The sequence below is a fragment of the Marmota flaviventris genome, chromosome 2 (genome assembly GCF_047511675.1).
Source record: "Marmota flaviventris isolate mMarFla1 chromosome 2, mMarFla1.hap1, whole genome shotgun sequence".
Taxonomy (NCBI): domain Eukaryota; kingdom Metazoa; phylum Chordata; class Mammalia; order Rodentia; family Sciuridae; genus Marmota; species Marmota flaviventris.
This window is the reverse complement of record NC_092499.1, coordinates 82,854,569-82,867,103: the sequence shown is the minus strand read 5'-3', so window position 1 is coordinate 82,867,103 and position 12,535 is coordinate 82,854,569. Positions and strand designations below refer to the sequence as shown.

General features: G+C 41.6%; 1 protein-coding gene across 1 annotated transcript in view; it reads left to right on the top strand.

The window, feature by feature from the left end:
* Window positions 1-12,535, top strand: part of Ryr3 (ryanodine receptor 3) — a 360,681-nt gene that overhangs the window by 333,324 nt on the left and 14,822 nt on the right. Inside the window, exons 87-93 of the mRNA XM_071607412.1 lie at window positions 1,038-1,142; window positions 2,887-2,968; window positions 3,597-4,927; window positions 6,746-6,804; window positions 7,759-7,930; window positions 9,054-9,140; window positions 10,354-10,554. Coding sequence (XP_071463513.1) covers window positions 1,038-1,142; window positions 2,887-2,968; window positions 3,597-4,927; window positions 6,746-6,804; window positions 7,759-7,930; window positions 9,054-9,140; window positions 10,354-10,554 — 2,037 coding nt within the window. The remainder of the gene's footprint in view (window positions 1-1,037; window positions 1,143-2,886; window positions 2,969-3,596; window positions 4,928-6,745; window positions 6,805-7,758; window positions 7,931-9,053; window positions 9,141-10,353; window positions 10,555-12,535) is intronic.

Below are 12,535 nucleotides of genomic sequence, written 5' to 3'. Positions count from 1 at the left end.
TTTGATCTGGGCAGAATCTATCCTAATCTTTAGAATTTCCCCTGGAGCATTTAACTGAAACGAAGCAGCTCATTTTTGTGAATGTGAATTTCCTTCAACAACCAGTTTTGTTCCAAAAGGAATATAGTGGCTTCTAAAGAAGCCACTGGTTATACACAAACTTATTTTTAAGCAAACATGTGATTTGGGAATGCAGACAATAGTTCTCCTGCTCATCTCTTTGGGAATCCTGACAAGATTTTTCCAGAACTTGAGATGGTACCTATGTCCTTTTAAGAACTTTCTTATTGAAGAATGATTTGGCAATTGGTTAAAACGTAGAAAAAATACACTATAAGGAAGAGTTAAGAAGAAGCAGTGTTGGTTTAATAAAGATCTTCGAAAATAGGAAGGTTATTAACACACAAAGTACATACTAGTAATTAGGTCATCTGTGTACATTTGTCTTTCAGAAAAGAAATTTAAAAGATGGTATTATAACCCGAAGTTTAATAAAATCCTAGAGGTGATTTTATCATTATTACAGAATTTTTAAACTTATCAGAGTGTCCTGTTGTCAGCATTTATGTGTAGCTTTGCTGATAACCAATTACTTGCCCACCTTTTGTTTTCAAACTGTACTCCACAGAATCCTTGAGTTCCTCAGAAGGCCTCTTAGGAGAAGCGGTGGGTGAGGGCAGGCAGGAGAGCCCTTCAGCTCTGCTTCAACCAAAGCATTTAATTATTTTAAATATTGTTCTTCAGTGTAAGATTTTATTTGAAGAATGCATTTCTATGCCCCTGTCCCCTCCAAAAAAAGTCTCTGAAAAATCACTGCACTGTGAAATTCTTCATGTTTTTTCCTAAACATAATACCCTACAACTGGGATGAGAAAAATAAAAAAAGTAACATCTTGTGGGAAAAACTGAGCTATAAAATATGAGACTTTGGGAAAGTGCTATCTGCTCATAAAAGTAGGTATCGAATGCCCTACTAGGGCAAGTGTCAGAGCAACTTGTGATGCTGAAGTGAAATAAGGGTGTCCTGCTCTCCACAGGGCCCCTGCATCGGGAACCAGCAGAGCCTGGCTCACAGCCGGCTGTGGGACGCGGTGGTTGGCTTCCTCCACGTGTTTGCTAACATGCAGATGAAACTCTCTCAGGTACTGTGGCCTGTTCCCCGCACATTTCATTGGTGTGAAATGCTAAACAAATTCTCACCCCTTGGTTTTTTCATTATGGATGTAGCTGCTTGATCAAAGGCTAGAAAAGCCATGCAGAGTAGGTCTGATTTTTAAAACTAAGGACCAAAATGGGAGACAGGAATAAATGCCTCCAATGGGGATCCTGTATGGGCTTTTGCATGAATGCAGCTTCCTTCTTTGTGTCCCACCAACCTGATCTTTTCGTCATTGCCTCAAAACTTGCTTTCTGTGGTGCTAATCTGTTTTTGCTTCCTTGTCACTGTTTTGTCAGTTTATAAACACTACCCGCCTCGTCTGATCTGTCCGATGTTGCATGTCTCTGTAATCCACATAGCCCTTCTCTCTCACCTTTGCTTCCCCCCTCCCATCTCTGCCGCTCCTTCTCACTCCCCATCTCTCTGGCAAGACGAAGCAGAATCACTCAGAGCATTTATTATGGCCAAATAAATGTAGCATATGTAGAGTTGATCACCTCTCTCCATGGCAACACATGAGGGAGAACCTCGGGATGTGTGTTTCAAGCTGATTAGAGTAACATTTGCAGCATTAATTTAAATAACATGGATCTAAAATTCTCCAGGCTGTCACATCTGCCTCCTCTCTTCTGGAATGTGCTATTTAACCCTTTCATTTTTCCCCTTTTGACTCTGGCCTTATGGGAGGAGAGAGTTCTTGGGAGGGCTACAAATTTGGCAGTACTCCATCCACTTCTTTTCAACTGGGGCAGTGTGGTGTAGAGACTCTAGAGATAGGAGTCCTGGCCCAATCACCTCCTCACCAGTGATTTTTAGAAAGTCACTTCCTTTTTTTTAATTTTATAATCTATAAAATATTCTGACTTAGAATGGATGATCTCTGAGGTCTCTTCTCAGATCTAACATATCTCTATGGTGTTTTTCTATGTAGCTGTGACACCATAGATAAGGGAAATTTCCTCAGAAATTTGAAGGGCTAGGCAAATCACTGTGTCTTTCAGAGATAGGCTATTAAATAAATGTGACCCAGAAAACATATTTTAATTTCACCCTCAGATCACTCTTCCAAGGATCGTTTCTTAATTTTAAATTCATTCTCAGATTAGATCCAAGGATCATTTTCTTCTATGGCATAGGATATAAAATACAGAGCTAACTTAATTTCTACATTGCTGAAATTAAGACCAAACAGGCTGGTATCAAAACCATCTGGAGGAATAGCCTCAATCATACCCTATTTTAAGGAACCAATGGCACCCAGATCACCACCAACCAGCATCAGGATTATCTAAATCAAATCAGAAGGAAAGGAAAACCCACTGGTTGACTATAACCTTGACACCATAATTTGATTGCAATAGTATTTCCATAAAGCTGATAGTAATTTTCCAGCATAGAAAATGACAATGTGAACTACTAGAGAAACCTAAAGGCTCTCTGGTGGATTGGGTTGTTCAGTAGTGTTGGACAACGATGTATGTCTCTCTGCCACATTGTACTAATAAAAGGAGAAATGCAAAGGACACTGATGGACGAGTCCTGCTATGAGTCTCCTGATGCCTCAAACAGTGGAGGATAAGACATCCTCGTTCGCAGTGAGAAGGGAACTCATTCCTGACCTTGATGCTGCCTTCACCGACCTTTCCAGAGCAGGCTCTTCTTGCTCACTGCCTGGTACTTTGCTGAGGGATCAGATAGCTCAGGGGTATCTCCTGTTTCTGTTCTAGGATTCCAGTCAGATCGAGCTGCTGAAGGAACTCTTGGATCTCCTTCAGGACATGGTGGTGATGCTTCTGTCCCTCCTGGAAGGTTGGGCTGTTTGGTATAACTAGGCATTCACACGACTGTAATTGCCTGAGCACTAACCTGACTAATCACTCAGATGATCCTTCTGGCAGGTCACTGATGCTATATGAGATTGATTAGAATGCTAAATTTTCAGAGAGAAAAAAATGAGTGAGGGGCATATGGTCTGATGGACAAAGCCTGAAGCCAACTCATTTTATATCAATAGGAAAGCCAGAATGAACTGGGGAAAACCTCCAAGCTTTGCTCTTCCCTATCCTCTCCCTTTCCCCATTGCTTTTCAATACATCTGGCTGCCAGTGTGTATGCCAGCAATCTGGGGGGCACCCTCAAAGGCCTAAGGGGATAGGAGGAACCCCAGTATTCTGATAATGAAACCACTTTCTGGGCCCCAGGTCAAAAAAAAGGCCATGGTATGGCCATCTTCTTCCCTTTGTTTCTTCTCCCTTGTCTCCTAGTGGTGTAGTCTTTATGGCTTGCTGCTCCCTCCTACCCATTTTCCAAATCATCATGGTCAGAAAAGAGCTGACTGATTTGGCACATAAGTCCTCTAAAAGTAGCTACCTGACCAGTTGTATGATGGCTCAGGTTTATTTATATATTTGTATGTCTTTTTGAACCTGCCTCACAGGGAATGTGGTAAATGGAACTATTGGCAAGCAGATGGTTGACACACTGGTAGAATCATCTACTAATGTAGAAATGATCTTGAAATTCTTTGACATGTTCTTGAAACTTAAAGACTTAACCAGCTCAGACACCTTCAAAGAATATGACCCAGATGGTAAAGGGATTATCTCCAAAAAAGAATTCCAGAAGGCCATGGAAGGGCAAAAGCAATATACACAGTCAGAGATTGACTTTCTCCTTTCATGTGCAGAAGCTGACGAGAATGACATGTTTAACTACATTGATTTTGTAGACCGGTTCCATGAGCCAGCCAAAGACATAGGGTTTAATGTGGCTGTGTTATTGACAAATCTTTCTGAGCACATGCCAAATGATTCTCGCCTGAAGTGTCTGTTGGACCCGGCAGAAAGTGTGCTAAATTACTTTGAGCCATACCTAGGACGAATTGAGATCATGGGTGGGGCCAAGAAAATTGAGCGTGTTTACTTTGAAATCAGCGAATCCAGTCGAACTCAGTGGGAGAAGCCTCAGGTGAAGGAATCTAAGCGACAGTTCATTTTTGATGTTGTGAATGAAGGTGGGGAGCAAGAAAAGATGGAGTTGTTTGTGAACTTCTGTGAGGATACCATCTTTGAAATGCAGTTAGCATCTCAGATCTCTGAATCCGATTCAGCTGACAGGCCAGAAGAGGAGGAGGAAGAAGATGAAGATTCTCCTTATATGTTAGAAATTGAGGGTGAGGAGGAGGAGGACAGGTCTTTTGAGTCTTCCTCTGCGTTTGCCATGGCCTGTGCCTCAGCAAAGAGAAATATTGCCAACTTCCTGAAGAAGGCAACCGTGAAGAACCTCAAGAAGCAGTACAGAAATGTGAAAAAGATGACTGCCAAGGAACTGGTGAAGGTGTTCTTCTCTTTTTTCTGGATGTTGTTCGTGGGATTGTTCCAACTGTTCTTCACCGTATTGGGAGGAATCTTCCAGATCCTCTGGAACACAGTATTTGGAGGGGGCCTAGTAGAAGGGGCAAAGAACATCAGAGTGACCAAGATCTTGGGTGACATGCCAGACCCAACTCAGTTTGGTATCCATGATGATGCTGTGGAGGCTGAGAAGGTGGAAGTAACTGAGCCTGGTATCCCAACCGAACTAGTACACTTTGTCAAGGGCGAGAAGGGAGATGCAGACATCATGTCAGACCTCTTTGGATTGCACCCAAAGAAAGAAGGTGGCTTAAAGCATGGGCCTGAAGTAGGTTTGGGGGACCTGTCCGAAATTATTGGCAAAGATGAACCCCCAACGTTAGAGAGTACTGTACAGAAGAAAAAGAAAGCACAGGTGAGCATAATCTGTTTTTATCATCTTTATCCCCACAAAAAGACTCATCTTGCAGTCAGTACTGACACTAACTGCCCAGGAGCTAACAGTGCATTAGACACTGGCTCTGCTAGTTACCCTGATCTTATAATTCCAATTCTGCAGCATCTGGGGATATCTAGACTTCGATATTGTTTCAGTGTTTAGTGGCTGGGCAGATTGTGGTTTATATTGTCGAGTTCTGACATGATGGCCTGGGACTTCACCTAGCTTCAGATTTTTGTTCAAATGTGCACAGGTTCATTCAGTGAACTGAAAGAATAGAAAACCAACTACAATGTAGGAGGAGACTTTTCTTCTGTGACAATACTTCTGCAGTGTCTTCAAAAGCATAGATGATATCATATGACTTAGCATAACCTCCCAATGAAGCTGACCACATTTAGGACCCATTTATCCTTGTAATGCACCCACTATCCAGGTAGCACCTGAGCTATTCAAGCAGATGAAGCAAATAAGATGGCAGAGACCATTGGCCATGGGAGATTCTGGTTGTCTCTCTCTTTTGTAGCATCCAATGCACAGTGTTATTCTAACATCAAAGACAGTAGAAAGTGTGAAGAAATCAGAGCCCAAAGACTACTTTTATTCATCATTCCATTCTTATTTATTAAAAATATAATATGTACTTATCACTCTTTTAGGTTCTAAGAACGTAGTGGTAAATGAAAAGTGCATTGTCCCTGAGGTTTAGTGAAGAAGACAGACATTGGATAAGTCATTGCAAGCATGAAGTATGCTAGGAAGGAGAAATATCAGGGACTGGAAATGTGTAGGAGAAAACACCTGGGGCAGACAGTCAGGGATGAAGTCAGCAGAATTGTAGGAATTCATTCATTCTGCTTTGCTCCCTTATGAAGCTCATAACATAAAATGGTTTGAAACATAATAGAAACTCATTCAGGGACTATATGTGCCAGGTTGTGTTCTAGGATATGGGGATACTTTGGTTAACAACAGAGAAACATTTTTGCTTTCATGGAGCTTAAGCTTCTTCTAGTAGGAGAAAACAGATAAATAAGATAATTACCATTTGTAATGCATGTTCAGAAAAAACAAGCTAATGTGTTATAGAGTGGACTTGGGCCCACTCTAAAAGGGGTAGCCAAGGAGGTTTCTGAAAAGGGGTTGTATAAGCAAAGTCCTGAAAGATAACAGGCATATGGGAAGCCAAGACAGCCATACTGCAGGCAGAGGATATGACTGGTGCCAAGGCTCAAGTGCAAAGAAGGATCTGGAATGTTCCAGGAAAGGAAGAAGGTCTAATATTTGGATTGGGGAGTCGGGTCAAGCGGTACAAGATGAGGATGGAGAGAAAGGCCAGGTCTGCTTGACTGTATTCTAAGTGCAGTGGTCATCAGTCAGAGGGACTGGGGTAGTGATGAGAGGACTGAAGACAAGGCAGGAAGCCTGTCAGATGGAAGCCGGCTCTGAATTTGACTTGGCTCCACTGTTTCCCGTGTCTTACCCCATGGGGCAGTAGGACTGCTGCCGTGGGGGCCCTCACAAGGTCTGAGCACAAATTTTCTGCTTGAGTCTAAGGAATAATAATACAAGGACAATTGAGTTTTAAAGTTTGATATCTTTTTTTTTTGGCATCTCTCCAGAGTAGCTTGATATATAACTTGATATATATTATATTCTGTGATCCTAAGAGAAGCTGAAACAGGAAGAGAAAAATACTCTGGGACTTGTAACCAAGAAGAAAATGGCCAATGACATGGATCATCATGAACTCACTTCTTAAGGAACCCTTGATTGATTGTTATTTTTATCTAGGCAGCAGAGATGAAGGCAGCATGTGAAGCAGAAGGAAAAGTAGAATCAGAGAAGGCAGAGTAAGTTCTCAGTAGCATGGACTGCTCTTATTGCTGTGGCAGATAGTTCCTTTGTTTCTGATTTTTTTTCCTCCACATATTTTTATTGGTGCATTATAGTTATACTTAATGGTGGGATTTGTTGTTATGTATCAGTACATGCACACAATATAACAATATAATTTGGCCAGTATCACTCCCAGCACTTCCCCCCTCCCTCGCCTTTCCCACCTCTGTTCCCTTTCCTCTGTTTTACTGATCTCCCTTTGCTTTTCATGCGATCACCTCCCACCTTTCTCCACCTTTTTTTTTTTTTTTTTTTCCTTTTGGCAGATACTTCTTGATAGCATCTACTACTCTATTGCTATGGTAAATAGAAAACCTGATTTCTATTAATACAAGCAATAGATATTCTGCAAGCTCTGGCTTATTTCTTTTCACCTCAGCTCTATAATGCATATATACATTCTATTTATCTTATTAACTTTATAGTTCCAATAGGATGCTGGATTTTCACTGTTTCACCGAACACATTATCAAACCCCTACACTTAGTAACTTCATATACTATGGATAATATTTAACATTTATTGAATACCTATATGTCAGGCCTGTGCTAGGCCCTTTTATGCAATATTTTATTTAATTCCTGCCACAATCTTAGAATAATAGGCACTGTTGCTAACTCCCAAGATGGATTTCAAAAGAAAGGGCAAATTTTCTGAAGGAGGAATAAAATTGTTAAGCCTACCTTTAGAAGAAGAGTATATCACTGATGTGACAGGGATCATCAGAATGGCCACACTCATTAAATAGAGATTCAGTGTCAGCCATGGTGGGTTGTTAAAGATCTGAGGTCTCCACCCTCTAGGAGCAATCCCATCTCCCACTTATCAACCCCAATTTCTCTCTAGTCTCTTTCTGGGCTAGATCTGCTTCCCTGCTCTCCAACTGAGTGGGTTTCTCATCCCTGCAGTATGGAAGACGGAGAAAAGGAGGACAAAGCCAAAGAGGAGATGCAGGCCGAGGACCTGTGGGCTGAAGTGACAAAGAAGAAGAAGCGACGACGTGGTCAGAAGGTTGAGAAGCCCGAAGCCCTAATGGCCAACTTCTTTAAAGGGCTAGAAATCTACCAGACCAAGTTATTGGTAAGCTCTAGCCCCCATTCTCTTCCTGGTGGGGGGGGTCATCCCCAGGCAGACCTGAGAGCTACCACTGATTCATTCCACCATTTGGATGATTACACCTTCTCTCCTTCCTCATTCCTGTTCTTTTCCTCTTCTCACTTATCTACCTGTTCCTTTTGAGTTGCAGGAAAAGAAAAATGGGTTATTTGGGAAAAGCCACAGCCTTCTACACCTCTACCCAATCACAGAATATCCCCTGCCCTGTTTTTCCCCCAGGAGAGTGGGAACACTTCTTTCTAGCTGGTCCTTTATGTCTATTAGGTGGGGACTTAGCTCATCCTGGTCTAAAAGTTCAGAAGTAGTTTGATCATTAGGAATTCAGAACGACGTTGCCCCTGTTGGATGAAGTTCCCACATTGGTCCCTGAATCTTTACTCTTCTAGCAGGCAATCAAACCTCAATATGGCTTGTAATGTTCTTTCTGTGATAAGTTGCCCTCTGAGGTGCAGTTGCTGGTGGCCAGGATTACATCTTCCTTGGAATTATTAGCAGGGTCCCCTTAAAGAGAGACTGGAACCTTACTTTCCCCAACAGCTGCCACTCCAGGCCTCATTTTCTGGGGAAGATGGTGGTGAGATTGGAATAATGCCCGTGAAGGAGGTTCCTGGAGCTATCACTTACAAAGGCACAAGTACTCTGGACCACAGTCTGACTGCACTAAGGGGGTGGAGGGAGCATCAGGGGTCTTCTGTGGGCAAAGATCACTCATAATTTCCAAATCAACTACTTCCTATATGGAGTGATCATGAAAACACATACAGTACTTGCATAGCAGGTGATCCTCTGTTGTGGCATGTTAGGCATTTGGTCCTCTGAGGGATGAGCCAGGACAGGAGGGTTCTTTTGAACATTATTCTAAGCAGTTTTTTTAAACCAACATTTCTGGTTCCTCAAATAATTCATGTCACTGTTAAGAAGTGCAGGATTGACCTAAAAGAGTAGTAACCAAAGATTATCCTAAAAGAATGGTAACCACAGAGTAGTTACCCACATAAATTAACCAGAGCAGATCTCTTGTGTGAGGCAGGAAAGTTCTCTTTCCCTCCCAGAGCTCTTCGATTTCTGCCTGTTCTTCTCTTTGCAGCACTACCTGGCCAGGAATTTCTACAACCTGAGGTTCCTTGCTCTGTTTGTAGCCTTCGCTATCAACTTCATCCTGCTTTTTTATAAGGTGACACTTCATTCAGGGGTTACTTGCTAAATATGTTGTAAACTAAATGTACTATGTATTTTGGGGGAACTATAACAGAACTCATGCTCTTGATGACAGCAAAAATTCTAATATTTAAGGAAGTTTCTAAGATTTTGAATTCTAAAAAGCATAGAATAGAGACTGCTGGCAAGGGGAGCAAGTTAGGGCACTATTTCAATAGTTCAGGCTTGTTGTAGTCATTATTTAACTCAATCTTCAAATATTTATTGAGCTAGACCCTATATTAGGAACTATGGTGTATATAAAAATTTAATAACAAATATAGTTCTTTCCTTGATAAATAATAGAGCCATTAGAGTTGGCCCATATCTTAAAACTATTATGAAAGAAGAATTAGCAGGAGTTGAAAAGAAAGGTACCAGTCAGGATAAATGAAGATTTTGAACAATTGGTGAATAGGTCTTGCATATTGTAGGCATGTGATAATTGTTAAGGGAATGAATTACTGATCCTAGATTCTTGGTATAGTCTGTAACTGGCTTTTCTATCTCTTGCCTATCTCCTTTCCTATTTAAAATCACCAATGTAATTTTCATGAAACACTGTTTTATCCTCATCAACCTTCTACTTGACAAATCCATGGCTCCCTGTTGCCCACAGAAGGAGAACAGAATTCTATCTTAGGATACGTAGCTTGGTTTTAACATACTGAGGTTGAGGTGACTCCTGGTGGCCATGCAGGTAGAAATAGCCATCAGGCAGTCAGAGTCACAGGACAGAAACCTCAAAGGTGTAGATCTGAGTGTCATTTCTGTTAAGAGTGGCATCTGAAGCCATGATGTAAATGGAATTGCAGGAAACGTATACATGTGCATGAGCAAGTGTGCATGCCTGTTTGTGCTTACATGCATTGATGTCTCAGCCTCCTCTCAGGCCACCTGATAACCTCTTATGGCCCAGAGGTATAGTATATATAGTAAAAGGCCCCTACATTTATTTATTTATTTAGCTTTCTTTTAAAAAGATAGGTTTTATCTCCTTAATTTTTATTTGCAATTATTCAAGATACTGGGAGATTCCTAGTAATGAGTTATCTAAAAGCTTCATTTATTCATCAAGTAATGTTGAGTCAGCACTATTTGTACAAGTTATACTAATGACATGTTGTAGGGAAAGCCCAGTGGCTGAGGCTTCTTCTGATGTTTATAAGTGAGCATGTGTCTTGGGTCAGGTCACTGAAGAACCATTAGAGGAAGAAACCGAGGATGTGGCAAACCTGTGGAATTCCTTTAATGATGAGGAAGAGGAAGAAGCGATGGTGTTCTTTGTCCTGCAGGAAAGCACTGGGTATATGGCACCAACACTGCGGGCCCTTGCTGTTGTCCACACCATCATCTCTCTAGTCTGTGTGGTGGGCTATTACTGCCTGAAGGTGAGCTGCCTGTCACTCTTGAGTCTAATCTGACTCCTTGAGGAAGAAGTGTCATTTCTGAGCCCAGCTGGCCCTTTGTCCTCTAAGACTTTGCTAATAGAGTAAGGCTCATGCAGCATCAGCACTGACCTCACTGGGTAGCTACAATGAACCACAGAATCACAGGCTCCACCTTAGGCCTTTTAAATCAGAATCTACCAGGTGATTTGTATGCACACCCAAGTTTGAAAAGTCTTGTGCTGGGAGTCCCATTTCAGACACTTCTTGTTGGATCCATAGCTTTAGAGTCATCAAGGTAAGTCACAGATGAAACTAGTCATGAGAGATTCTTCTGATCTTTGAATTAATGTTTGAATTTTTATAAAGTTAACTTTTTAGGGCTGGGGTAAACTATTTGCCTACCTTGCATGAGATCTTGGGTTCCATCCCTAGTACTAAAATATGTTAATTAACTAAAAATATCTTGAATGGCTCTATCCTAATGAGAAGATATGAGAATAAACATCAATGATGTGTTACTGTTTTAGTTATGATCTATTGCTACATAACAAATGACCCCAAAACTTAGTGGTTTAAAGAACAACTATTTTCTCTCTCCTGACTTGTGGGCTGACTGGGCACATTTAGCCACTCCTCTGCTCCAATGAAGGGGCTGAATCTGCAGCCATCTGGGAGCTCATTTGCATGAGAAAGGCCAAGATGGCACATTGCCCTGCTGGGGAACAGCTGGAAGGCTGGGCTCTGATAATGTAGCTAGAGCCTCTCCCACTCTGTGTAGACTCCCTCCATGTGGTTTCTTCTCTAGCAGGGTAGCCGGACTTCTTACATGCATAACTTAGGGTTTCCAAACAGAGCACAAAAGTGGAAGTGTTAGCCATTAAGATTTAGGCCCAGAGCTATGGCTCAGAGCTAGTTTTGTTTCCATCATATTCTCTTGGTTAAAGCAACTCACATGGCCAGCCCAGATTCGTTGTTGCATGGAGTGGCTACACTGGGGCATGCACACCAGGAACCATAGTTCTGGGGCTGTCCTTAGATACTACTACAATTACACCAATCATTCAATTTTTGCTATTCTAAGTTCATTGCTATTTCAGCATAATTTTTTTTTCCTCATTACATTTCTCATGACTTGATTCTCATTACATTTTTCTTAAGTCTCCTTGGCTATACACCAAGCCATCTTGGAGTCCAGGAAATTTATTCCTATCCTCAAGGCCCTTTCTCCCCCTGGTAAACTATAGTATCATGTTGGAAGTCCAACTACCCTGCTGCAAAGACCGTACCCTGGGCCACTAAGGATGCCACATTGTCTATGAAAGCAAGGGCTCTAAAGTCAGGCTGCCTGACTGGGACTCACAGTCTGCCAGCTAACTTCCCTAGTTCTCTGTTTACTTCTCTGTGACAATGAGTATCATTATAACATCTAAAGGTCTGAGGAATTTAGTGAATTAATACGTGAAAGAGTAATCACAATGCTAGATGTGTTAGCTACTGTTTGGTGGTTAGAAATCTAGAGCTAGAGAAATCAAGAAGAAACACTATATAGTGACTAACAGAAGGACTACTTACAAGGGCATACACACTCCTAGAAGACTAGAGGGGAATATGTGGAGTCATTTCAAAGCAGAAATTAGAATGCTCCTATCTAGATCTAGATTGCTTAGATCTAGAGTAAGAATAAATTTCTCTTATCCCACACCAACCATTCATTAACTAACAGCCCTCATTGGCTCCTCACCCCAGTAACCCTATCTTTAGGCTTTGCCACCTCCCTAACATTAGTCTTCCTCAGTGCCCTTTGTTGCTTTCAAAAGGAAGGAAGCAAGAGTTCACTCTCTATAAATTGTTATGTAAATTTTGTCCTTTTGTGTTGGAAATAAAGGAGCAGTGGGGGGGGGGCACCTGCAGAAGTTTAGAGAATTTTGGAAGAAAGTTCTGAATTTAAGATCTCAGGGTTGTCCCAAATGCTTGAGAAGCC